This window comes from Acartia tonsa, chromosome 1, assembly GCF_053477335.1.
Source record: "Acartia tonsa isolate MP-2025a chromosome 1, ASM5347733v1, whole genome shotgun sequence".
Lineage (NCBI taxonomy): Eukaryota > Metazoa > Arthropoda > Copepoda > Calanoida > Acartiidae > Acartia > Acartia tonsa.
The window spans coordinates 55,659,931-55,685,229 of NC_137260.1; the positions used below are offsets into that span (position 1 = coordinate 55,659,931).

The 25,299-nt window shown below is 31.0% G+C and overlaps 1 protein-coding gene across 1 annotated transcript; it reads right to left on the minus strand.

The window, feature by feature from the left end:
• Nucleotides 1–5,546: 5,546 nt before the first annotated feature.
• On the minus strand, nucleotides 5,547–25,050 carry LOC145313200 (uncharacterized). The gene is made up of 4 exons (XM_080152533.1): nucleotides 24,941–25,050; nucleotides 19,898–20,000; nucleotides 11,281–11,354; nucleotides 5,547–5,898 (listed from the first exon to the last, which is right to left on the minus strand). The coding sequence occupies exons 1-4, from the start codon at nucleotides 24,993–24,995 to the stop codon at nucleotides 5,648–5,650; spliced, it is 483 nt and encodes a 160-aa protein (XP_080008659.1). The 5' UTR covers nucleotides 24,996–25,050; the 3' UTR covers nucleotides 5,547–5,647.
• Nucleotides 25,051–25,299: the final 249 nt, after the last annotated feature.

The following is a 25,299-nucleotide window of genomic DNA, read 5'->3' on the forward strand; positions in this document are numbered from 1 at the left end:
CCAGATGCAACTCGCCTAAAAAGATTGAAAATCAAATTGACAAAAAAAGGCTTAAGTTTTTATATGCGCCTTCTCTTATATATATCATCTAGCAGCTGCACCCCTTACTTTAGGAGTAAGAGCGCAGGAAAATAGCCTAAATCCAATCCGGAACCTCTGTCAGGCTTTCCTAAAAAGGATGACTCAATGGGCTTAGTCCTTACTACTATATAGTATAGGATAAACAAAACAACCCGTAAATTATTTAAATCATATTATTCATTATGCATAAACCCTTCTCAAATAACACTTTCCAAAGAAACTTTTTACAAGGTTGATCCAGTTTTGAAACTGAAGAAAATTTTCTGAATTCTTTTTATGATCATTTTGAAAGAAGTTGCCCGGAATCCTTAACATAATCCTGCGGCTCAAATTAGAAGTAGAGTAATTCTAAGTAGAATGAGTTATTTCTGGGAAAAAAAGTTGGGGACATGGAGCAATGTAGAATGTAAGTTTGGTTAGAAATTCTGCGTTTTGAGTAGCGAAACTACTGTATACCTATGGGCCATTGCATGTCTGTGTAAACTGTTCCTTTTCTCTTATCATTTTCTAAGTGTAAAAAATAAAAGTATAGATGTATAATCCAAATAACAACTACCTGGCCCAAGACACAGACTTTTTCACGTCTTCTAGCAAACTGTTTTCAGTTCTTTTGTATTTCCGACGCTATTGGCTGTTTTAATACAAAATTGTTACAGGGTTCCCGCCCCGTGGGTAGAGTTACATATAGCTCGTGCCCCCTCTATACTTTTACTTTAATATGCAGAGGAAAAAAGGCTATAATTGACTTTTAAACCGAAGTAAATAAATATACATAATACATATGTGGACATTTTTAACATCATGGTAACTAGAGATACCCTATTACCAAACAATAAAAACAACAATAAAAGATTTCTAATGTCTCAATATGTAAAAAGGATACCATTTTCTGGTGTCGTCATTGTTCTATCTATTATTCTTTGATTTATAAAGAGAAGGGAATATTAGATTACAACTTGAATTAAACCTTAATTTAACTTCCATGATATTAAATACGATCTACAACGAAAATTTCACCAGAATTCAAGGACATTTATGTTCAATGAGTAGCGCAGCTATAGCATTGTACCTATTATAATTGATTTAAAATAATATAGTGCATAATCCTTAAACTAAAGTAACAGGATGTTTGTTTGTCTGTGTATCTGTGTGTCTGTACCGAAGGATCTCGCTAACCGCTGAACCGATCAGGTTCTCCTTAACAAGGTAGATTCTCTTATATCTATTTTCGGGAATGAAAGAGAAATGACAAAAAATTGCTTTCCGCGCGCGGATATAAAATGTACAATTATAAGATTAAAACTAGTTTTTAGTCGGAGATGTCTAAGCCACGGGCTAAAAAACTGATTTTAATCTTATGTATGATTGTACATTTTTATATTCGTACAAAAACTGAATATAATACGTTACTAGATATATTTTTCTCTCGTATGGATAAGAACCGATTCTAATCTTAAGGATATTAATCGGTTTCGAGAAAATGTACAAATTGTACATTGTGTTTGAAATGTTCATGATTTTTCTAAAAAGTTTAAAATCTATGATAAAGAAATAAACAATGAACACAAAGTGAGTTTTAGAACGATCTAAAAAATGTTAGACTTACACATATGACATAATTATAGAGTAACTTCACTACCAAAACAATATGTATATATTTTAATTTTAATTAACTGAATATTTGATTTAAAATATCTAATTTTGATATTATATTTAACTCTTATATAAAGTATTTTAGAAGAAATTTGATGTTAAATATACCAAATATTTTAATTATAAAAGGATGATAGCATTCATGGAAGCGATTTACGATTTTAACATATTGTTATGATTTTAAAGTTGGTAGGAAAATTCGAACATAAAATTCGTTTTAATCTCTCGTCTACACCAAAATAATAAAACCCTCATTCAATGGCTACATTGTTCGTTGCACGACCCCCCCCCCCTTCCCCCTCCCTTTTGCAATTTTATGGAATCCCTGCTCTATTCACTAAGCTTTCGCCGAAGATCTAAATTTGTAGTAATAACAAACACCTAAATTGTAAAAAAAAGCTTCATTTTGGACAATAAGAAATGTGATTTTTTCCCAATTTCATAAAGACGTTAATTAGCAGTCCGTTAACCCATTAGTGCCGAGCGCCACTTTTATGGACCAATCGAGCTGAAAATCTCAGGGAAGCTTTATAATGGTAAAAACGGAATTCCAATTTTTTTGTTTTGCTCTAGTGGCGTGCACAGGAAAGTTGCAATAAAACCCGGTTCGGCGCGAGTAAAAAAAACTTTCGGCATTAATAACCGTTTTTGGCGTTTTTTGGTGCTTTCCCCAGGCATTAAAGCCCGTTTGCGACCTAAATACCCGGTTTTTTGGCCTAAAAAGTTAAAAATGTAATTTTTGAACGCCTAAAGTGAGATGAACACTTTTTAGAACTTTGATACGATCCGTAATTGAAAACTACATAACCTCATGTAATTGATAGAGCTACAACTAACATACAAAACAATTTATATCACATTTAAGATTTTGGCTATAGGTGCCGCCGTTTTCGGTTAAAAAAGCCCATTTCGAGGAAGTTTTAAAACTTTTGCTAATATTTGTATTGATAATAATGGGAGGGATATTGATAATGTAATTTTTGAACTTCCAAAGTGAATTATAGAGTAGCAACTATTCTAGTAGTATCAGTAATTGACAAATATATAAAAAATATAATTTTTATTGATAAAGGAAAGACTAGAAAAGACTTATTACATATCTTTGGCCTAAAGTATTTAAAAAATATCACAAACAAAAGAATAGAATAATACAGTAATATCAAGATAACAAAAATGGCCTAAAACCATCAAATTTGCATAGAATACTGGTTAGTTACGCCCCCATCCTGTGGGGAAATGTCAAGATAAGCAAAATGGCCTGAAACCATCAAATTTACATAGAATACTGGTTAGTTACGCCCCCATCCTGAAGGCGATGACAAGATAATGAAAATGGCCTAAAACCATCATATTTACAAGTAATAATAATTGAATTTTCGTGTGTTATGCCCCCATCCTGTAGGGCTATGACAAGATAATCAAAATTTAAAATAGTATTGTTTTTTTTTGAGAGAAAAAAACATATCCCCCCACCCCACCCCTTAAAAATATTTATGTAATAAAGTCTAAACCAAGATATATCTATCTATCTGTCCATCCATCCTTTTATTTATCTATCTAACAATTGTTGATTATCATTGGGAATCTACATAAATTTATCGGCCATTGTCTTATCCCTATATATCAGTCTATCTATCTATCCATCCATCCTTTTATTTATCTATCTAACAATTGTTGATTATCATTGGGAATCTACATAAATTTATCGGCCATTGTCTTATCCCTATATATCAGTCTATCAATCTATCTATCTATTGATCCTTTTATTTATCTATCTATCAATTATATTTATCATTGGGAAATAAAGAAATTTTTACATTTGAAGAGAATAATAAATGATAAAAAATATCTAATATATCTAATATTTGAAAAGTTAAAAACGGGTATTTTTACTCACGCCGAGCCGGGCAATAAAACTTTCGGGTATTTTTACTCACGCCGAACTGGAGTTATATAGAACATAATTAAACGATAAAAAAATCATATAAAAAATAATAATTTGAATAAAACGATTTCACAAATGAATGTAGTTGCCAATAAACTTTAAATTTCACGAAAAAAATCACTAACTTTACTTCATAAACAAAAAAGTTAGAAGGGGTATTTTAAATCACCTTGTTTTTTTTGGTTCACCCATTTTCGATGAAAGATTGTGGCCGACCTAATAGATAGAAACGCTTCTCTCTGGGGGGAATTGAAAAACAGCGCAGTAAAGGGTAGGCTCATGCGAGCATGATTCAGTCCTGAAACTGAAAACCAGTTTTTTTTGGCATTTTCTGGAACCGGGCGTTAAAAGCCGGTTCGTCACTAATGGGTTAAGTTATTTCTAACCACTGCACTGAACTGATTTAGTCCAAAATTTTTGGAAAACTTCGAAAAGATACCAATCTTATTAAAGTCTAAAGAGATTGTTTACGGTCAATTTTTCTCTCCTCTCTCTCTCTCTAATCGAATATAGGTTCCCTAGATATTAGGGGAGAAGCCATAAGTATTTATAAAATGCTCTGATTTACATCTATGCTAATTTTTATTTGCTTTATATTAGCTTATCTCCATATTTGGGATAAAGGGAAAGTTTAATGTAAGATAAATAATCTTCCCTGTATTATTTTTAAAAATGCAAAAGGTCTTAATTTATGTTTCTCCTAATTTTTTAAGGATAATTGTCTATTCCAAGATTTTTTTACGGTAAAATTGATTTTGGTGTTAAAGTTAAACTAGCAACAGGCTAAAATAACAATACCTCCTATTCATGACCGTAAGCCCATGCTAATCGTTCCTCCTGGATGAACGAACTGACCAATAAATGAATTCCTATCTAAATTAACGACAATTTTTTCCCTGTCATATTATCCACGTATATTCTAAATCCATTTTTACAGTAGAATAATGGCTCTCACTTAAAGATGTTAGTACTGAATAAAGTAAACATTTATTTCACGCTTTCCTTGTTCAGTTTTTTTATTACTCTTGGTTGGTGCTTTTTTTAGTAGCACGTTGCTACTCTATGATTGAGGTGTGTCAATACGTTACTGCGTCATAAATAATATGTTACATGTAAGTTTGCCAGGATAATAGATTTTAGTCATTTATACAGTCAAGATTAAGTTTGCCATAAATACATCCATACTTTTAAAATTGTACTTACGGAAATACATTCACTGTAAATTAGGGAAGGGAGGTATTGTCTTATTTTTTCAAAAAGCTTAATAAATACAAAAACAAACATCCAGATATTTATTAAAAAGTACCATATTTCTTTCATAAAATACTGCTGCGCAACATATGGATCAATTGTCCTTGTTTTCATTTTATTTAAGAACTCTCATTGCTGTTGCTTACTGCATCATAAACTTTTCAGTGTCACAGTTGAAAAAAAAATCTTTTTTATTAGCAAGGAAAATTAGGTGTATAAGAAGCTTAACTGCCAAATTCAGGTAAATCCAGGTATATTTTAAAGTTGCGAAGGAAAAAAATACTATACTACATTCTTTATGCCTCAATTTGCTCTAAACACAAAGAAACATTGATAAAAAGTTTACTACATTTTTTTGTCCTCTGAAAAACCGTTGAAAAATATAACTGGCACCAGAATAACCTGGTACCTGGAGCGTCCTGAAGAACCTGAAGAAGAAGAAGGTTGTTTGGCGGTCAGGCAGACAATATAAACCACCAACACTGCAATAAATTATTTTAGACCGTTTGAGAATTTCATTTATTTTTACAAAAAATCATATTAATTGTTCACTATAAACGTACATCCATACCCTGGTTTTAGAGTAGCTGCATTATAAAATAGTAAAATAGAATAATTAACAACTGTCATAAGAATCATATAATTAATTCATAACACAATTTAATTATCAGATGAGAACAAATATAATAATTTATAATATAATATAAAAATCTGTGATTATCTATAATGAAAAAAGAAGAGCAAAGATATTGTAACTAGAATTAGGTTGTGGTAGTGTGACTTGATTGAACTAATAGCAGTGGCTGTGTTGCAGCTGTTATGCTGGCAGCAGACCCGACACGTGTACGAGTCGCGGAACTGAAACTCTTGGCACTCGTCATACTCTCTCTGTTCCTCCGGCGTGAGCGGAGCCTCAGGGTTGCAAGGCCTCAAACCACAACCCTTCACTACTGTTATGCTTCCATATGCTGAAAATAAAATAAATAATTATATGGGAAACACCAAGAAACAAGTTTGTTTTCTATCGTCCGTCCGTCTGTTACAATGTATTTTTGTGTATGGTGGATTTTCATTAATATGAACTGATTTACACGAGCATCTTAAAACTATGGTGTACATTGTATGCATTGATTATTTGCAGAGAGAGAGAGAAACCATTGGGTTGTTAATTACATTAGTTCCTAAAGTTTAAAAATATTGCTTTCTTATCCGTTGGCTCAACAACTTTTGGGACTCCTGTTAAATTTTGATTGGTTGATTCATTAAGTTGATTGTATCATCTTTTGAGAAAATGTACACCAATTTATCGGTCATTGTCTTATCCCTTTATATCCCTGTATTAATTAATATTCCTTGTAATTTCTTATTATTGAGTATTAGTTTTTAAACTGTCGATTTAACATTTTTGGGTAATTATTTATTTCTTGAATTAGCCCTGAATTAAATAAGCTATTCTTCACTGAAATACTTTTTTATTAATCATGTTTTTCGGTATGGTAAATAGGTAGGGAAAGAAATATCTGTAGTTTTGATAACCCAATCCTGTTTTAAACTTGTTGTTGTCTAATACACTTCCATTTTGATTTTACTGGCCTACTTTAATTCTAGTGTGCAATCACTTACACTTATTAGCAAATCAGCATAGTCTTTTATATTCGCAATAGCAATTGAATAAATGGATCTCATAAACACTATGGTAAAAAGAGATTAAGGTGACCTCTAATAATAGATTTATTATATCTTGTATCTTAAACCAGATTATTATGTACTTCAATAAAGTGAAACTTTACACCATCCCCTCGCCATCTACTGGATGAATGAAGTAGCAATTAAATGATGTCCATTTTAGCAATTGCAATCTAGATTGACGACAATTTTTCCCCTGTTATAATATCCACCTATATTCAAAACCTTTCTTCTGAGATATGTTATATTATGCGGCTTTGGTGTTGTTACTATTTGAACACACTACACATGCGGATGTGTATGTACACCTTTAATTTTATTTAATTTGTTAATTCTTACTTCCAAACAAAGTTAATGGCAGGAAATAGGAATCATTAGAATTCACAAAAACTATGTTCAAAGATATTCATTAATTAAGATATGTCTGTAGGTATGGCTATCCGACAATGCTTAGGCTTCTGTCCTTTTAATCATTGTTTAATGTTTTAATGAAACAAGAAGATATATTCTAGAAACAGTAACATATGTGAAGGATCTTTTTCTGTAAGTCTTTATCGTTGTAAGTTTTAGCGGTTTCCCATGTATTTAAGATAAACTAAACTTCAAGCACGTATTTAGAGACTTCATTGGGGTGATGTTAGGTTAAGTAAAGCACCACCCCCCCCCCCCCCCCTTTCCCCCGACCAGTAGTTTCAACTATTCATTTTCAAAAATAAAATTAGGATAAAAAACCTTATTATGAGTAAGTGCATACTTCCTACTCTTAACCTAATAATGTCTTGCATGATATCGTTTAACGTCCTAAGTTATGATAATTTTTATGCTTAGACACAAATTCAGTTTTTTTTTATATATTATTACTTGATTCCATTTCCCTGGTAAAAGGTAAAGTACATAAAAACAAAGAGTAGCAGCAGAGAGACCCAATTAATTAATCCAAATAAATTTTCAACTACTTTCAAACTGATGCAAAACTAAAACTATAACAGACCTGGACTTTAGAGATAGGACAATGGACCATAAATAACTAGATTTACATTAAAATTAATCTGCTTTGAGAAAGTTATTTTTTTAAAACTTATTTCAAGCACTTTTTTTGCAATCAACAATTATTTTACTAAGCCATGTCTGCCAAAAAGACCTTTATAAGTGCCTATAAAAATGACGTCATACTGGCCAACTATCGGTCAACTAAATGTATACTGGTCTGCTATTGGTAATTTAGTCTGTGTAATGGTCTATAATAGAAACTATTAAGAGCCTTCTGCTAGAATTAAGGGTAGACTTCTGCTTCTATGCGCCCTACAACTTAAAAATTCGACAAAAACGGAAATGCTGCATTTGTTTTTCCCTTAAATAGGCAACACAACCAAATTAGTGAGTATTAGATCCATGACCACATCCCTATATCCCTGGTATAGACATGAATACAAATTAGTGAATATTAGATCCATGACCACATCCCTATATCCCTGGTATAGACAAGAGTACAAATTAGTGAATATTAGATCCATGACCACATCCCTATATCCCTGGTATAGACAAGAGTACAAATTAGTGAATATTAGATCCATGACCACATCCCTATATCCCTGGTATAGACACGAATACAAATTAGAAACAAGGAAAACAAATTGGATAGGGAAAGACAATGAAATGAGAAAAAAAAGGAAAAATAGAGAGACTGTAAAAATTTGAGATAGAATATTGCTGTTAAAAATATAAAAATGAAAAAATGGAAGGGGCGAAAGAAGAAAAGGGTAAGGGGAGGAATAATATTAAGCAGGGGTAGCCAGTCCAACAGTCAATTCTACAAAAAAAAATCACCTTTTAAAGTATCTGGAAGTATATGTTCTGTTTTTATGTAACTGAAGAGGGGTGGGTAAGAAGTGAAGAAAAAGGGGTAGGGGTTTGTAGGGAAATTACCTTTTCTCAGGTCGAAAGGAGAAGAGGGTAAAGGAAGGAATAATATTAAGTCTTAGAAATAGCGATAGAAAATATTAACATTATGCCGATAATATGTCATCAATTCCCATTTGCCGTATTTGATGCCGTATATTAAATTCAACAAGCGTTTATTGCATTACAATAATCATGTTAGTGATATATGAGCCAAGACAAATTTTAGTGAATGACATACAGTCGGGTTAGGCAAGGAAATTTTGAGTCTAAAAAGTACTTATAAGTTTGATTTTGAAACGAGGTAAAAATTGAGAAGAAGAAAAAACATCAATTATGAAATAAACCTATAAGCATTGATAGATTGAAAGAGAAAAAAAGAGGAAACGAAAAATGCAAAAACTAAAAGGTCAAACTGCTTAACTATATCTGTAAGGTCTTTTCATGTATAAAGGGATACAACAATAAACCAGTCTTCTTAAATAGGTGCTTAATGTTACTTTTAAGAGTTTGGCGATGCCTAGGCCCATAAACAGACAAATATATTTACAATCCAGATTTAGGACTTCCAAACAAAAGTTGCATAATCAAAAGTATTGTAGCATGTAGATTTATAGCATTATCTTACTTAATAATTGATCTTCTCTATAAGACATGATAATGTATATCTATCCGTCTACGTATTCGTGATGCTGCTTTTTGATTGGTTATATCTCTTGTACTGTGTGTTTTTTTTATGAGAACTTTTTGAAAGCAAATTTACCCTACTTATAGTTATCAAAATGTAATGATTAATGGCTTATTTTCTTTGTTTTTGAAGACAATTAATAGAACAACAAATATATTTCTCATTTTTTATTTAAAAAGTACAGTAAAATTTAAAATTAAACACTTAGGTGTTAACATCTAAAACCTGTTTTAGCGCATTTTTCTTATGCTCAAATATTATACCCTTTGTAAGAATGACTGCAAAACACCATAAAGTTGAGATATGGAGCTAAAAATTGATATAGATACTATTGGGAACATGTGCTAGAACTTTTTAAAGTTTGAAGGCATTATCTCAACCAGAAAGGGAGAAGTAGCCCCCTCTAAAGACGATAACCAAAAAAATTTCAAAATTGATTTCTGGATACATTTTTTTGTCACTATACTCCCCATAGAATTAGTTCTAGACATCAAAAATTACTTCCAAAGGTATTTTTGTCCTGAAACAAGTAAATGCGGAGGTAGAATGCATAATCTTATTAGATATTTAAGCTTTTTTGGTAGGCCCAGGTAAAACTACTAATAGTAGAGTTCTCATAAAAAAAAAATAAAACCTCTCGTACTTTATTATCTTAAACTATTTCAACAATATACTATCGGACATAATCGTTCTTGTTTATGTTTCACATGGCACATCCATGGTAACCCTGGTCCATTAACAACTTGTGCAATAAATTTGGCACAATTTACAAGTGCTAGTCTGTGCTAATTTTACAATAGTTTTAAAAATAGTTTTTAAACGTGAGGTCACTTATAATTTTTTTTCTTTCTGTTTCATTTTTACTCAAATGCATTATTTTATATGTTTTTTTATAAAAAAAAGTCTGGTTTATTAGTTTTAAAATTATTATATACTTGTTCCACGCCAAACGTAGGAGTGGAAAAACATCGGAGTGGACAAACGCAGGAGTCCCAAACGTCGGAGTGGGACAAACGTCGGAGTGGACAAACGCAGGATTTTTTGGGACAAACGTCGGAGTGGACAAACACAGGAGTCCCAAATTTTTCTTCAATTTTTTCTGTGTCGTTATTTTACTTTGTTAGGTTAGGTTAGGTTATAGGCCAGGGGGCCGAGCGCTGCGGCTAGGCAGGCTAGGGGGCCGAGTCATTATTTTGTAGACAAGGGTATAAAAAAATATTATTAAAATAGCGGACACTCCTATGTTTTACTTAAGAAATGTCCACTCCGACGTTTGTCCACTCCGACGTTTGTCCCACTCCTACGTTTGTCCACTCCGACGTTTGGGACTCCCGCGTTTGGGACTCCTGCATTTGTCCACTCCGACGTTTGGGACTCCTACGTTTGGGGTAGGACCAAATTTTGAACTAATAGCCTTTTTACTAATAAACAAAATTTTTCTTGTTTTAGAAAAATATTAATATACAAATAATTCAGTATAGAATGTTTAAAAGGATTTTTTTTTCTAACCAAAAGAATAAATTTTATTAATTTAAATTCAACATTTTGTTTAAGAAATAAAGAACTTCATTAAAAAAGGATTATAATTTATACCGAAACTGAATTTTTAAATTATATTCTGAAAAGAGTTTTTCGTAAATTTTAAACTTGTTTATTATGCTACTTTTAATTAAATTCTAGAGTAAATTTTAGTGAATTTTCATTAAGATAAATCAACGCATTTTTAAAAAAAATGTAGACATATTTTAATTATCATAATATTGTTTTATAGTAGATACATTAGAGTAAAACACTAGAGGGAGAAAGTGTTAATCTCCCCATCGCAACCACCTTGTGCAACCCCTCTATTGGGTCATTGGAAATCAACCAATGGTGCCGCTTATATTAACACAGCCAAGTAGCAGAAAATAATTTAGAAGCAGACGAATGAGATCTTTGAAAAATAAAGGGAAGTAGTTGGTTGTATATACATCTATACTATAGATCTGTTGTAGATACAAGGTTCTATTGGTAATGTTGGGAAAGCCAACATACTATAGCTATAAAGTAGCTTCGCTAGTTATTAAATAATTTTTACCTTTTCTATTAATTTGTGTAAAACAGCTATCATACATTTGGTCCCGCGGACAATCAGAAATCAAACCTTCATGTCTGAAACAGAAAATAATTATAAAGTTGCTGCGCTTCTTTAATAACAAATATATGGAATTTTCTAAAGATTTAAATCCATTTTAGAGTTTAAAATTTTCGTAAAAGAAAACGTTGTTCAAAAGGGAATGGTAACACTCTTGGGCCCTGTTAATGGAGTAGATTTAAGACAAAACACTAAAACCCCATAGTTGTGAAAATGAATTGTTCAAAAAACTGAAAGGGCTGGCTAAATGCCGGGCGTAGTCGTTCTTGTTTTATATTTATTTTTCTGTCTACAAAGTTCATTTATCCTTTTCTAGCATGAAATATTTTAAATTTTCTAAACTTAGTAAAATATTATTTATATTAGAGGCTTACATCTTAGTATATAAAGATCCTTTTTTTGTTTGTAGCTTTATATTTCGATAACTTTTTAATCTAGAGAGTTCTTGAGAATTGGGTAAGTCTCAGGATGGTTTCAGGCTATTTTTCTGTGTTTTCTTAGTCCCTGCTCAGAGATTATTTTTAAAAGAAATTCTATTACATAAAGTAGTAAGCGTTTTTTGTCTGTCCCGAAGGATCTCGCCAACCGCTGAACCGATATTGTTCTCCTTTACAGTGCAGCTTCTTATAGGTCGTGAGAAGGTTTTAAACTATTTTGGGGAGGGTGTCTTCACCCCCCTCCCCCCAAAAAATATTTTTAAAAATCTTTTGAAACTCAAATTTAAAATGGGATGACTCGATGAGGTCGACTTTTCCCCCTCTTACTATAAGTGCCCTTAGTGCGGGGTGCCCTAACCCAACGAGGCAACCCTGTACCAAATATAACCTAACCTAACCTGACCTCAACTAAAAAAACATTAATTTCAATTTATTCTAAATGAAGTGTTTGCTGTTTTTATTCAGGCACTTTGAGAAAAACTATCATTTAAATAAACTAAAAAAATAATATGTAACAAGGATGACAACATTCATAAAAGCGAAGCTCTTAAATAGAAGGACAAACGAACATTAACTCTTGTAGATTGTCAGAACTGAATTAGCAGAATAGTAATGCATCAGTACAAACAATATTGTTAGTAAATGTGTTGCAAAACTGCATAAATAGATGATACTTTAAAGGACATACTTACATTTTTGGGCCTTGTTTATAGAGATTCTTTGCGTTTAATATTGTACCTTCTTCAGGAATCAGTTTTCAAAAAATCAGAAGAATCGGATAGTTTTAACATACAAAAATTTGTAGTCAAAAAAGTTAAAAATCGACATGTTTCCAATGGACGTACGGACGGACGGACGTACGGACGGACCGACCCTAATTATAGAAAAGCTTTGCTTTTGAAAATACAAAAAAGAAACTGATAAAAAAGGATTATACTCTGATAGAAATGTCAATAGTAATTACTTCCTCTTTATAATCCACTTTCTTGATCTTTCTATTATTTAAAAAAAAAAGATACCACTATTACATTAGAAGTTCTAGGGTTGGGCCGGATATTTTTTTGGCCGGATACCGGATACCGGATATCCGGCTGATTTCAAATGCCGGATATCCGGTATCCCGCCGGATATCCGGCCAACGCCGGATATCCGGCAAATATCCGGTTATCCGGCCAAATTACCGGATATCCGGCCGGATAACCGGCCAAATTACTACATATTAAAGTATCAAAAAAGGAGATTGTCCCTTTCGTGGCAACGCACCTTAAGGGGCGATTCGTTGTATTTTTAAAATTCCTTTTAATAGGTTATTTTAGGTTAGGTTAGGTTATATTTGGTTAGGTGATTGCCCCGCAGGGTTAGGCAATTGGCAAGGTTAGAGTCCCCCGCGAGGGTCTAGAAAAAGGAGGAAAGCAACTGTGAAAATACGAATAATCGCTCCTTAAGGGGCGTTGCCACGAAAGGGACTATACCCGCAAAATAAATTTCTTCATAAACTGGTGTTTTATATTATACTAGCGGCTGCGTCCCTAGTATATAGGGATATTAGAAGGGACATGAAAGTGAAGAAAAATAATCTAAAACCTTACAACGACTTTTTTTATAAAAATTAAACAGCCTAAAACCACCCTGGGACCTATAAGAAGCTTCACACTAAAGGAGAACCATATCGGTTCAGCGGTTAGCGAGATCCTTCGCTACAGACAAAAAAAGCTTACTGCTTTATATAATAGGATAAAATTAAGGTTAAAACTTAAAAATTAAGTAACTATAAAAGGATCTTTCTTCTTAGCAAATAAATCTAATTAACTATTAATACCCTCAATCTGTAATATCAACCCCTAACGGTTGGAGGAGTGGCGGGGAGGTGGCATTGAATGCCTGCCCCCCCCCCCCTCTGTTTTTTTTCTATCCCATTTTCTGTGTATAAAAGGTAGAGGGCTATAACTGAGATACTTTCGAAATTTGGATATGACACATAACTGAGAGTTGAAATTTTTTTAATACCTCCTTCCTGGCAGGCACAGGATGCCAGCAAATCTGGTAAGGTCATTTAGGTAAAAGTAAAAATATTTTTTTACTTAAACAAAGCATTTCATGTTATCTAATACTAAAATATCCCATAGTCGTACATCCTTATATATAATATAGGTATTCAAGTCGATTTCAGGTTCCAGGTAAAATCCTGCAAGTCCTCAACCTCCAGGTCTCCAGAAATCTTTAAACGGTTCCTGTGACCGCAATTTTTTACTTGAAGATTTCAAATTTTTATATATCTTCATGGCATATTACAAATTTCATAAAATCCGTTGCCGTTTACCTGCCAACCGTCGGTTTGCGGCTGGCAGCTGTCAAGTACTGCTGCTACCGCCAAAACTTATGTTTTGAGATTTCTAATATAAACAAAAAACATAAAGATAAACATATTCAAAAAAAATTGTTCTTTTTGCTTTAATAATAAGAAAATTACAGCCATTTAAGTTTAAAAAAACAGAGATTTTTGTTAAAAATATAAAAGATTATATAGCCGGATATCCGGCCGGATAGTTTCAATATCCGGTATCCGGCCGGATATTGAAAATAGCCAGATATCCAGCCGGATATCCGGCCACACCGGATATCCGGCCCAACCCTATAGAACTACATGTTTAGTAGCACAACTACTCTAGGATAACTAGGAGAACGTCACAACATTATTAAATATATCAGTTACTTGAGTAAAATGACTTTATCTAACTTTGTCTAACACGCACTGTGCTATTTATGAACCTCACTGTTCTTGTTATTTTATTAGTATAGTGTGTAAACCCTACTATGTTATTATTTCCCTTCTCATTAGACATGACTAGAAATAATTATTACTGTACTATACCTATGGATATCTCTGTTCTTGTTATTTTATTAGTATAGTGTGTAAACCCTACTATGTTATTATTTCCCTTCTTATTAGACATGGATAGAAACAATTATTACTGTACTACTATCTATGGATATCTCTGTTCTTGTTATTTTATTAGTATAGTGTGTAAACCCTACTGTGTTATTATTTCTCTTCTATATTAGACATGACTAGAAACAATTATTACTGTACTATACCTATGGATTGGATATCTCTGTTCATGTTATTTTATTAGTATAGTGTGTAAACCCTACTATGTTATTATTTCCCTTCTTATTAGACATGACTAGAAACAATTATTACTGTACTACTATCTATGGATATCTCTGTTCTTGTTATTTTATTAGTATAGTGTGTAAACCCTACTATGTTATTATTTCCCTTCTTATTAGACATGACTAGAAATAATTATTACTGTACTACTACCTATGGATATCTCTGTTCTTGTTATTTTATTAGTATAGTGTGCAAATCCTACTTTGTCTTCATTTCCCTTCTCATTAGACATGACTTGAAACAATTGGAAATCGATGACAAAACAAATTAGTTCTTCTGATGAAATTATTGGTGTACATTCTATTCTGCATATTGTAAGAGAAGGGTAGGATATTGAACAGTAAATCAATCTAGTACCCAAAATTTTAAAAATGTTATCCCATTCTTTGTCTAAGAGCTTTGGGTTCTATTATTCAAAATTGATTGAATGTTTTAAAACAGCAGTATACACAATTTTTAACCAATAATTTACATGAGGGTGATTTTATTTATCATCATTTGGGATGTACACCAATTTACCGCCTTTATATCTTATTTAAATATTTGGCTATTGATAGTGTGATACAATTGCGGAAATAATTGCACTCCAAAATCATAGTTCTCTCTATTGACAATTCACTTTGTTTTGTCTTCGAAATAATTCAATATAAAATTAGTTTATATAATACTGTATACATTTTTGTTTCAGAGAAGAAACTAATTTAATTTAAAAAATAAAAAAGGGATGGATAATTCTCATTTTTATGACGTCACGTGGCTGATTTTTAATCGACTCCCTCCCCGTACACCATAATACCTTGGTTAGTAGAGGAATTTATGAGACCATTTTGAAAGCGAAGCTTTTCTATATTTAGTGCCCGTCCGTCCGTCAGTCCGTCTGTAACAAATAATTATTATCGTGAATTTAGGCAAGCTAGAAATGTCCTATCGATTTCATGATGATTCCTATAACAATTAGGTGCGAAATCAACACTATAATAGTTACGAGAAAGTCCGTACATACATTCAAAACAAGTACGTTCTTAAACATTATCCTGTATTAAATAAATTTTGAAACAAATTTGTATAAAATTTTGTTTAAATAGTTCTGATAATTAACAAATGTTACTGCTTGTTTGTCCCACTGTCTAGTTTGAGAGTTTCGCTTTTATGGTTGTGACATTTCTTAGATAAAAATACAGATAGATAATATCAACTAAAAAGACTTTGTAATACTGTTTTATTTATTGTATAAAATGTTATTGATTTTTTTTCTATAACAAAATCTAGAATAAAACCAAGATCAATTACTGAATCTCAATTTTTCTTTTTCTTTTAAAATATGTTTCAAGAAATTGAAGTAAGATTTCAACTTGCCGTTAAATCAAATAGAGAATTTCTTGGATCAGGTCTGGTACATTTCAATTTATATCAAATTCAATTGTTTAACCCATTTCTTAATAAAAACATTGAATAACCTAATGGTTTAACTTATGTAAGTATTTACCTACCCAAACAAACAAGAGTTCAATCAAATTCCTTATTTACATTTTAACTGGTTAATGTTCTTTTAATAATCAAAATATCAAACAAATAAAGAAAATATTTGAAATACTTGAACTATTTTATTTTACATAAATGTTACTTGATCCAAATTTTATTTCCCAAACCATTTTCATTTTCAACATCCATAGTATTGACCTTGCAGAGTTGAGTATAAAAATCCAGGAAGAAATATAAAATATACATTTGCATTGATTATATTCATTAAAGGATCACTTGCCTTGATTCCTCGTGTATGCCTGCCAGGTATACCCTGTGCAGGCTGCCTGCACCTTCCAGAACACACCTGGTTTCAATTATACTTAGGACTTTTGAGAATAACTACAAATCAGTATGTTTTGTCTTAGTCCTTAAAGTGTTATGCTTTTTATGGATTCCAACTATGCAATTTTTGTCAAGTAGACTTTAGGAAAGCTTTGTTACCAAAATATCATCTAAATATGTAGCATATATAATTCTTATAGTTAAAAGTGTAGAAAAAAAACTAGAAATCTTAGAATTATTGTTTTCGACGCTGTTTGAAAAAATTTATTATTGAAAGAAATTTTAAAAAATAACACATAATATACATATGTTTACTTTAAACTCGTACAACTTTACTCCAGGCAGGTGTGGTACATATCTATCTGTGTGTGTGTGTGTGTGTGTGCGTGTGTGTGTGTGGTTGTTTGAGTGTGGTTTAAGATGCATATGAATATTTGTTTAAGCTTACAGATTCAAAAAGAAAATATGAATATGGAGAATTGGTTTGGATTGGTTGCTAGGTTTTATCTGATTAATATGAACATGTGTTTTTCAGGGTTAGGCAGCCTTAAAAGCTTATAATTTTAAACAACTTTTGATAAAATATTGCAAAACAAATCATCAAATTATAAATTTTAACAGCAAATCTTTTCTAAAGATGCACTTATATTTGGTCTGTCATGTACATAATTGAGAAAATTGATTTATTAATAATTGGATCATACACCACATTATCATGTACACAAATAAAGTGAAGCTTGAAGCTGGATAAAATAAATATAAATTAAAATATTTATGCAGTAATTATATAAAGATAAGACAAATCTACTTAAATCAGGATCATTTTCATTGCAAAAAAAACATTGCACAAAAAATAGGTACTATCCTTCCAATCGAGAGATGACCACAACCCTCCCCCCTTCCAAACCCCCTCGTCTTTATTTTCATCTTTAATAAAATTTATATTGTCTTTAGAGTATGTATTTATATGTATTTGATCTACGATTCTAAAAAACTGCTATTGTCTTACACTTTCGGTTTGATGGGAATTGCCGAAATTTGCACAAAAAATTGAGCTTTATATTCTAAGCTTGTGACAAATTGAGAAGTTGTAATAATTTATTACTTTACTTTGCATCAGGGAGGGAGGAGACAATAATAGCTGAATAAATCTACAATCCTTCTTCTCCCCCTGTAATATCAAAAATGATAAATTCAATATAAATTTAGGGGAACAAATTATTTATTGCCTATTGTCCTATCCCTGTATCCCTTATTTGCACTCAACTATTGGATTTTTTGTGTAATAAAATTTATATTTAATTTGCCCTTGATTTATATTTGATTTTGATTTGTACTATACCTTGCATAATCGATTAAAGTCATTAATTTAGTAATACTGCTAACTACCGCGAACTAATGGCATAAAAATTTAATTGTACATTTTTATATTCGTAGAAAGCTGGATATAATACGATGCTAGACATAGTTTTTTCGTATAGATGAGAACCGGTTCCTATCCACCGGATTCGAATGAATACGAGAAAACATTATTGTTACATTCGTCTTCAACAATTATTTTAATATCAATTATAAATCCATTTCTTTAGTTTTTTTTATAGATTAATAGAACCAAATTAAATTTTATCCTGCCTCAATCCAATTTGTAATTTCCTTGCCTTAAAGTGTTTGCCTCTTACATGAAAGCAAAAAAAGAGGCCTTAGAAAGAAATTGGAATAAGACCTTTAATGCATGTATTGGCCTTTACAATATGCCAGAAAATGCAAAAGTATTGGATATAATATTTGGATTAATCCAGGATCATTTATTTTTTTTCTGTGGACCTGAACCCACCCTCCCCGTGCCATCTCTACACAATATTATAGTTTTAAGTAGATAGATGATGGTCTGACTGTACCTTCTTGTGTATGTCTACACGAAGCTCGTTTTCAAGAAAGTGATAAATTCGAATCTCAGCCCGACATAGCAGCGTCACTGAAGACATTAAAAAAAGGTTCCAAATACTGCTTTGGCAGGAGCGCGATAAAATAATTAGAGCTGGTGGAATAACTTGGTTTCAAACAGGAGCAACTTATTACCTTGCAAAATTAGGACTTTCAGACGAGAGTCGTGGAATCAAAGGTTAAGTTGTCTGAAGTGCGTTTGACCTTATTACCTTGCACTGCACATCATTAGGCCTAATTTTATTCAGAGATATACTAAAATAACATCTCGTAGTGTATCTCAGCGGGAACTGATAATTTGTATTCTTTTAATTTTAACATATTATAATGCAATATTTATGGCTAGGAGGCTATTATGTGTTCTAAAATAAAATTGTGGGAAACTTCCAATATAATCCTACACTGAAAACCAAAAAGAGAAAGAAGGGAGGAAATAGAGAGATAGAGAAATGTTAGAAACAACAGATAACAAATGTTAAAAGGATAAATAATAAATACATATTTTTGCATTAATGATATTTGCTCTGTACATTTTTGTTATTATTATTCTTCTTCTTTTACAATAAAAGAAAAATGATTTGCATTAGAAAAAACTTATAACATTTTGTAACGTAAACTCGTTAATTAGGAAACACCTCATTTGATAAAAAGTGTAAAGAGTAAATTTACTATTAAATTACTATTACTTTTTATAAAATGATTAAAAAACCTCAAATCATCTTGATAAGTAAAAATTTTCGAGAAAGTACACACTAATTTTCAATTATAAAGCATAAAGAAAACCATAGAAAACATCATTACTTTTTTTTAATACAGGCTAAATTGATACAAACTTTTTTCCAGTAATATTCAACTTATTTACATTTAAAATACAGTTTAGAATATATTTGAATTTCTTAAATTATTCTTTGATATTAAGAGGGGTTAATCTTCTTATGTGATTAATTATTGAATATATCCTTTGGGTAGCAATTTGAAATTATTGACATTTAGATTTAATTAACCTTAGAAATTGAATCATAAAATATGTAGTTGTCCAGAGTCAGTCAATTATTAATGCTTACAAGAGTTTTATGATAATCTAAACAAAAAGTCAGATTACATAGTATCTGGGTAGATAACCTTTGGTAACACTGATGGACATATAAACATATGCTATAGAGTTATAGAGCAGCTGTGCAACAGAACTAGAACTAACCTGCATTCCTCGAGGACAGTGTCCTCATCATGGCCAGAACACTCCCCAATATAACATCTCATTGGTTCTAGTATATTCTTACAACAACCAATATCAGCTAGTCCTGAAAACATAAAAAAATATAGCAGTCATATTGATATAATTAATATGCATTGAACTGTGAAACATTATTATTTTTTAAGGTTTGCCATCAGTAGCCATAACTAAAACTCAGCAACTAAATAATTCTATAAAGAAAATTCCTTAAAAATTAAGGGAATCTTTAGTTATAATTTGTAGATAAATTTGAAAAAAAAATATATTTTAACCAGTTGCACATGCTGTATTCTACTTAGAGAGGGAGGCTAATTTTGATTTAATAAAGTTTCGTTGGTGATTACTCAATATTAACTCATCAGTTTTATATACTTATTACATTGACCACATTTATTTGAAACATGTTGTTTAGTTTGAATCTAATCTAATAAATATCACAAAACATCCCGGCCATTTTTTTAAACTTGTACCTTGTTCTATCAAACCCTAATTGCAATCAAGCACACATACATATATTACACAACCATAATTGTATATCCAACTATAAGTAGCAATCTGTACTTGCAATCTTTTCTAGGATGTGCAAGCAGGCGGTTCTAGTGTGTTGCAAAAAGATGCTAATTAGATCATTCTTTCTTTTTGCAAAAAAATTTCTGAAAGGTATTTTGTTTGTGCCGAATTGGATACTAAGAAAAAAAGATTTTAGATAACTGTACAAAAAATTTTTAAAAAACTAGTAAATTCATTTTTCATATTATCCATGTTAGTTATGACACCAATAAAGTTTTAACTGTTATCTAAATAATAAATTCAAAATCTTATTGATTATATTGAAGGATTTCTGCATCTTTTTTATTTATTATGTAAAGTGCAATTTTGCTTGATTTCTTTACAGGCTACCCTATACATGATTTTCATAGTTGCCAAAATAATCATCGGTTCAAATTCTTCAAGTTATTTCAATATTGTATAGTATTCATGATTATTATAATGTAGTAGCACAATATTCACATATATTCTGGCACCAATTATATACAGAGTATTCTAGGTAGTTGCACAATATTTATATATACTCTGGCACCCATGATATACTGAGTATTCTAGGTAGTTGCACAATATTGATATATATTCTGGCACCCATGATATACTGAGTATTCTAGGTAGTTGCACAATATTTATATATATTCTGGCACCCATGATATACTGAGTATTCTAGGTAGTTGCACAATATTTATATATATTCTGGCACCCATGATATACTGAGTATTCTAGGTAGTAGCACAATATTTATATATATTCTGGCACCCATGATATACTGAGTATTCTAGGTAGTTGCACAATATTTATATATATTCTGGCACCCATGATATACTGAGTATTCTAGGTAGTTGCACAATATTGATATATATTCTGGCACCCATGATATACTGAGTATTCTAGGTAGTTGCACAACGCCTCTCAGATTTGTGGGATTTATATTGATTTATACAAAAAATTGTGCACTAACAAATATCATCAAGATGAACTCCAATATTATTAATAATTCTATTGATATTTTCATATTGATAAATTACATTTTTTATATTGAAGATCTCTCTTTCATGATTGGATGTTAATGCTTTCATTCTATTGTAATTTTAGAGAGGATCTGTATTTTCAGAATAAAATAGATAATTTTGAAACTATCTATTAGAATTTTCTTTATATACATTTCTAAATTTGCTTTGTTAAAGTTTGTTTTTATAACTAGATTATTGGTTTAAAAAGTTTTTCTTTCATTGGATACAAATATCCCTGTTAGAATTCAATTTTCTACAAGAAAATGAAATAAATTGATATTTATATTTTACGATGTAAAGAAGCTAAATTCTGTAATCCATACTTTTTTAATCAAAAGAAAATTAATCCAGTCTTTGAAAGTAATGAGATGGAATTATACACTCTCTTTCATCTTAGCTTTTCTCAGAAAAATATAAAATTGTTTTGCTTCATTTCTCAAACAAAATGTCATAAACTTTTAAATTTTAAAAAGGAAACATAAAAAGGGTTTTTAAAGATGAAGCTACTCTGCAGCTGGTCTGTCTGTACATATCTTATTAGCTTGCTTATCTTTTTTGTTTTATTATGATACCCATTCTTAAAAGAAAAAAAGACTACCATAAACCTTTCACTCTGATATATATACCATATGAATCTGTTTCAGGAATTAAACATTGTATTATTTTACTGATTGCAATCTCTTTTAACTATTAAAATTGTATTAGCCATGCAATCTTTTTCAGGAAGAAACCTATGAAACTATAGTAATAATGATTGTATAAATATATATCAGTAACACTTAACTTTTTAGTATGTACCTATAGAAATAAATCTTTTTTTTAATATATTTAGTTATTTCAAAAAAATGGCAATCATTCAAATTGATTATAATTCATAATTATGAGGCATAATTATAATAAGGAACTATAGTATGTTAATTTTATACCAAAAGGTTTAATACAGCAATTTCTAAGATCTTCTTTATCTATGTTCTCACCTAACCCCAAAGAGAAAACTTAGTAGAAAACTTTTAACCCAAGAATAGTGAGAACTTGTGAGAAGCAAAAAAACAAGGCCACTGAAAGTCCACAACTGCGTAAAATTCTAAACATACTATACTAATAAATCAGTTAAATCTTTAATTCATGGTAACCTTAATTTAGTTTAAAATATAGTACGTTAATTACAGATATTAAATAAAAACAAGAATAAAGTCTTGCTTAACTGAGAGATGACGGGAACATTGGACTGTAAATCATACTAATACCCAAATTTTTATGAACACGTACTCTCATTTTTTAGCTTCTGTAATCAAATATTGATTGGTTGATACAATCTAGCTGTGTCAAAACTTTTTAAACAATAATTTAAATCTACAGAAGGGGTAATTCTTTTGGGATGAACATAACATTTTTGACCATTGTATTATCCCTTTGATCACTGTACTAAACTAAAATTTCTAAAATTAGATATCTTTTATTGTTTAGTGAAGGCAGTTAAGAAGTGAGGAGATAAAGGAACCGAACATTCATAGATATGCTACGCATATAAAAGGGAATAAGTGCATTTTCAAAATAAAATGGATTGGTTTACTTTCCAAATGTTTCAGTAGAAGAAAGTTTTTATAAAAAGTGAAGAATCTATCTTGGAGTTGTCAGTAAAGTTTTCCCTATTCATCTGTTTATTTATTCTTTATTCAACTAAAGTTGTTAAAATTCCAATGAACTCTGTGAGCAATTGAATGCATTTCTCAGCAGGGAGGTTAGGAGTATTTCACTTTTATTAAAGTCTACTTTTATTTCACTCTCTGATTAGAATAAGATACAATTTGACCTAAGATTAAATTCTTTAATTTCAACTTCATGTCATAAAATAGAAATGGTCACAGTTTACATAGTATACAATGCGTATGATCTAATTTGCCTTTTATTTGAGTCGACATCAAGACCAAAATAAACATTTCTTTTTAAAGCCTATATCAAAATTTTTCTATTGATATCTCGATTTAATAACAGCATTTAGTCTTGCGAGGTTTTTAATATATTGCTTGGATCTTTGAAGAGATGACACTTATATTATCCTCCCAACTGTTAGTTGAAATAGGTTGAACACTAACAGTGAACTTGTACAACTCAACTTTCAAGATTAATCAACAAAAGTCCCTGCAGTTCTGTAGTATACAATAGTAAGGCAAATGAAAAAAATTTTCTTTAATAAATAAAAAAGAGTTTTTATATTAACTTTGGTATTTGCGACTTTTTTTAGCTAAGGCTTTTACAATATTCCAAGTTAAAACGAATAGTATGTAATATAGATATAGCATGATCATATATTTAGAAAATACAATGTTGAATTAAAATTTACAAATTATGGAGTACCTTTACTTTAAATATGTATGCAAGAGCGAGTTTAATGAGCAAATGAAAGGGTTTTTGAATAAGTGATAATAATAATTTTTAATGGTAATATACTGTGCAGCAGGGACATCCAAGGGTGGGGGGGGGGGTAAAAGGGTAATTCCCCCCCCCCCCCCAAAAAAAAAACATTTTTTTTTTTATTTTATCCTCCCCCCATACAAAATTTACCTATACCTTGGCGGTGCTAAAAACACCTCCAATCAATTAGGAGGAGGAGGGGTAAAATTTTTTAGGGGGGTTATTAGCCCCAACCACAAATAACGGGAGGGTATTTAAACCACCCAACCGATTTTAGGCGGGTAATTCCCCCCCCCCCCGAGCAAATTTTACCTCCGGGGTAAAAATTTAGGGGGGGGGGGGTAAAAAAGTTGCAGCGCGCTTTGCTCGCCATTTTACTACCCCACCCCCCCCCCAAAAAAAAAAATTACCCCGACCTTAAAAAATTTAACCCCCCTATTTAAAAAAAAGCTTGGACGCCCTTGCTGCGCAGAGACTGTATGCTTGATTACAATTCTTTCTCATAGGAAAACAAAAATTTGGACAAATATTTTATAACTTATAAGATTACATTTTTAATATTAGACGCATATTAAATTTATAAAATGAGTTCCAAATATTTTATCTGCCCAATTGCAAAATACCAAGAAAATGCGAAATTTAAAATTTTCACTTTTTCTGGCTGTACAATACAATTATATAAATAACAACTATAAACTTTTTAATAAATGAAAACAATATTTCTTGTTTTAATATTTTAATCAAAATATTGTATGAAGTAAAAAATATAATCTTCATAGGTATTAAAGATTTAAAGAAAAGTTTTAAGAAGGAGATTATTCTATAATTTTGTAATTTCACAACTTTTGATATTAAATTTCTAGTTTTGATTTTAAACATGGTTATAAAAGCGACGCTTTTCCACAATTAGGGTCCGTCCGTCTGTAATAATTAGTTCTTTTCGTTGATTTAAATATGTTAGAATTGTAATATCGATGATGGTTCCTATAACAGTTAGGTATGACTTAGAAAGCGAAGTAAAAAATATTCTTACCTATAAGAATAGTACATAGTAATAAAAGGAGGAAGTTCATTATTCCACATCTCATTCTATAATCATCATCAACATGATGACAACTAAATTATTAACATTCTTCTGAAAAAAAAGATAATTATTTTGGCTGCGCTCCGTAATGATTTAAATTTTTCTTCATTTTATAGGACATAATATCCAAGTAAAAGAATAGAGAGGGCACGAACAATAAGTAACTCTACCCACAGAGTGAGTACCCTATGCCGACTTTCTAATTTGAATATTAGCCAATGGCGTCGAAAATATGTACACAGCCAAGTTTCCACAAAGGAGCAGAAATTAGCAGACGAAAATCGTCCCCATCGCAAGGGCCAGACAGT

Excerpts from the sequence above, each read along its gene's own strand:
- LOC145313200 (XM_080152533.1), bottom strand. The coding sequence starts at position 24,995 with ATGAGATGTGGAATAATGAACTTCCTCCTTTTATTACTATGTACTATT. Across the intron at positions 20,001-24,940 it reads ACTATGTACTATTCTTATAG|GACTAGCTGATATTGGTTGT; the intron begins GTAAGAATATTT and ends TTATGTTTTCAG. Across the intron at positions 11,355-19,897 it reads ACTGTCCTCGAGGAATGCAG|ACATGAAGGTTTGATTTCTG; the intron begins GTTAGTTCTAGT and ends TTTCTGTTTCAG.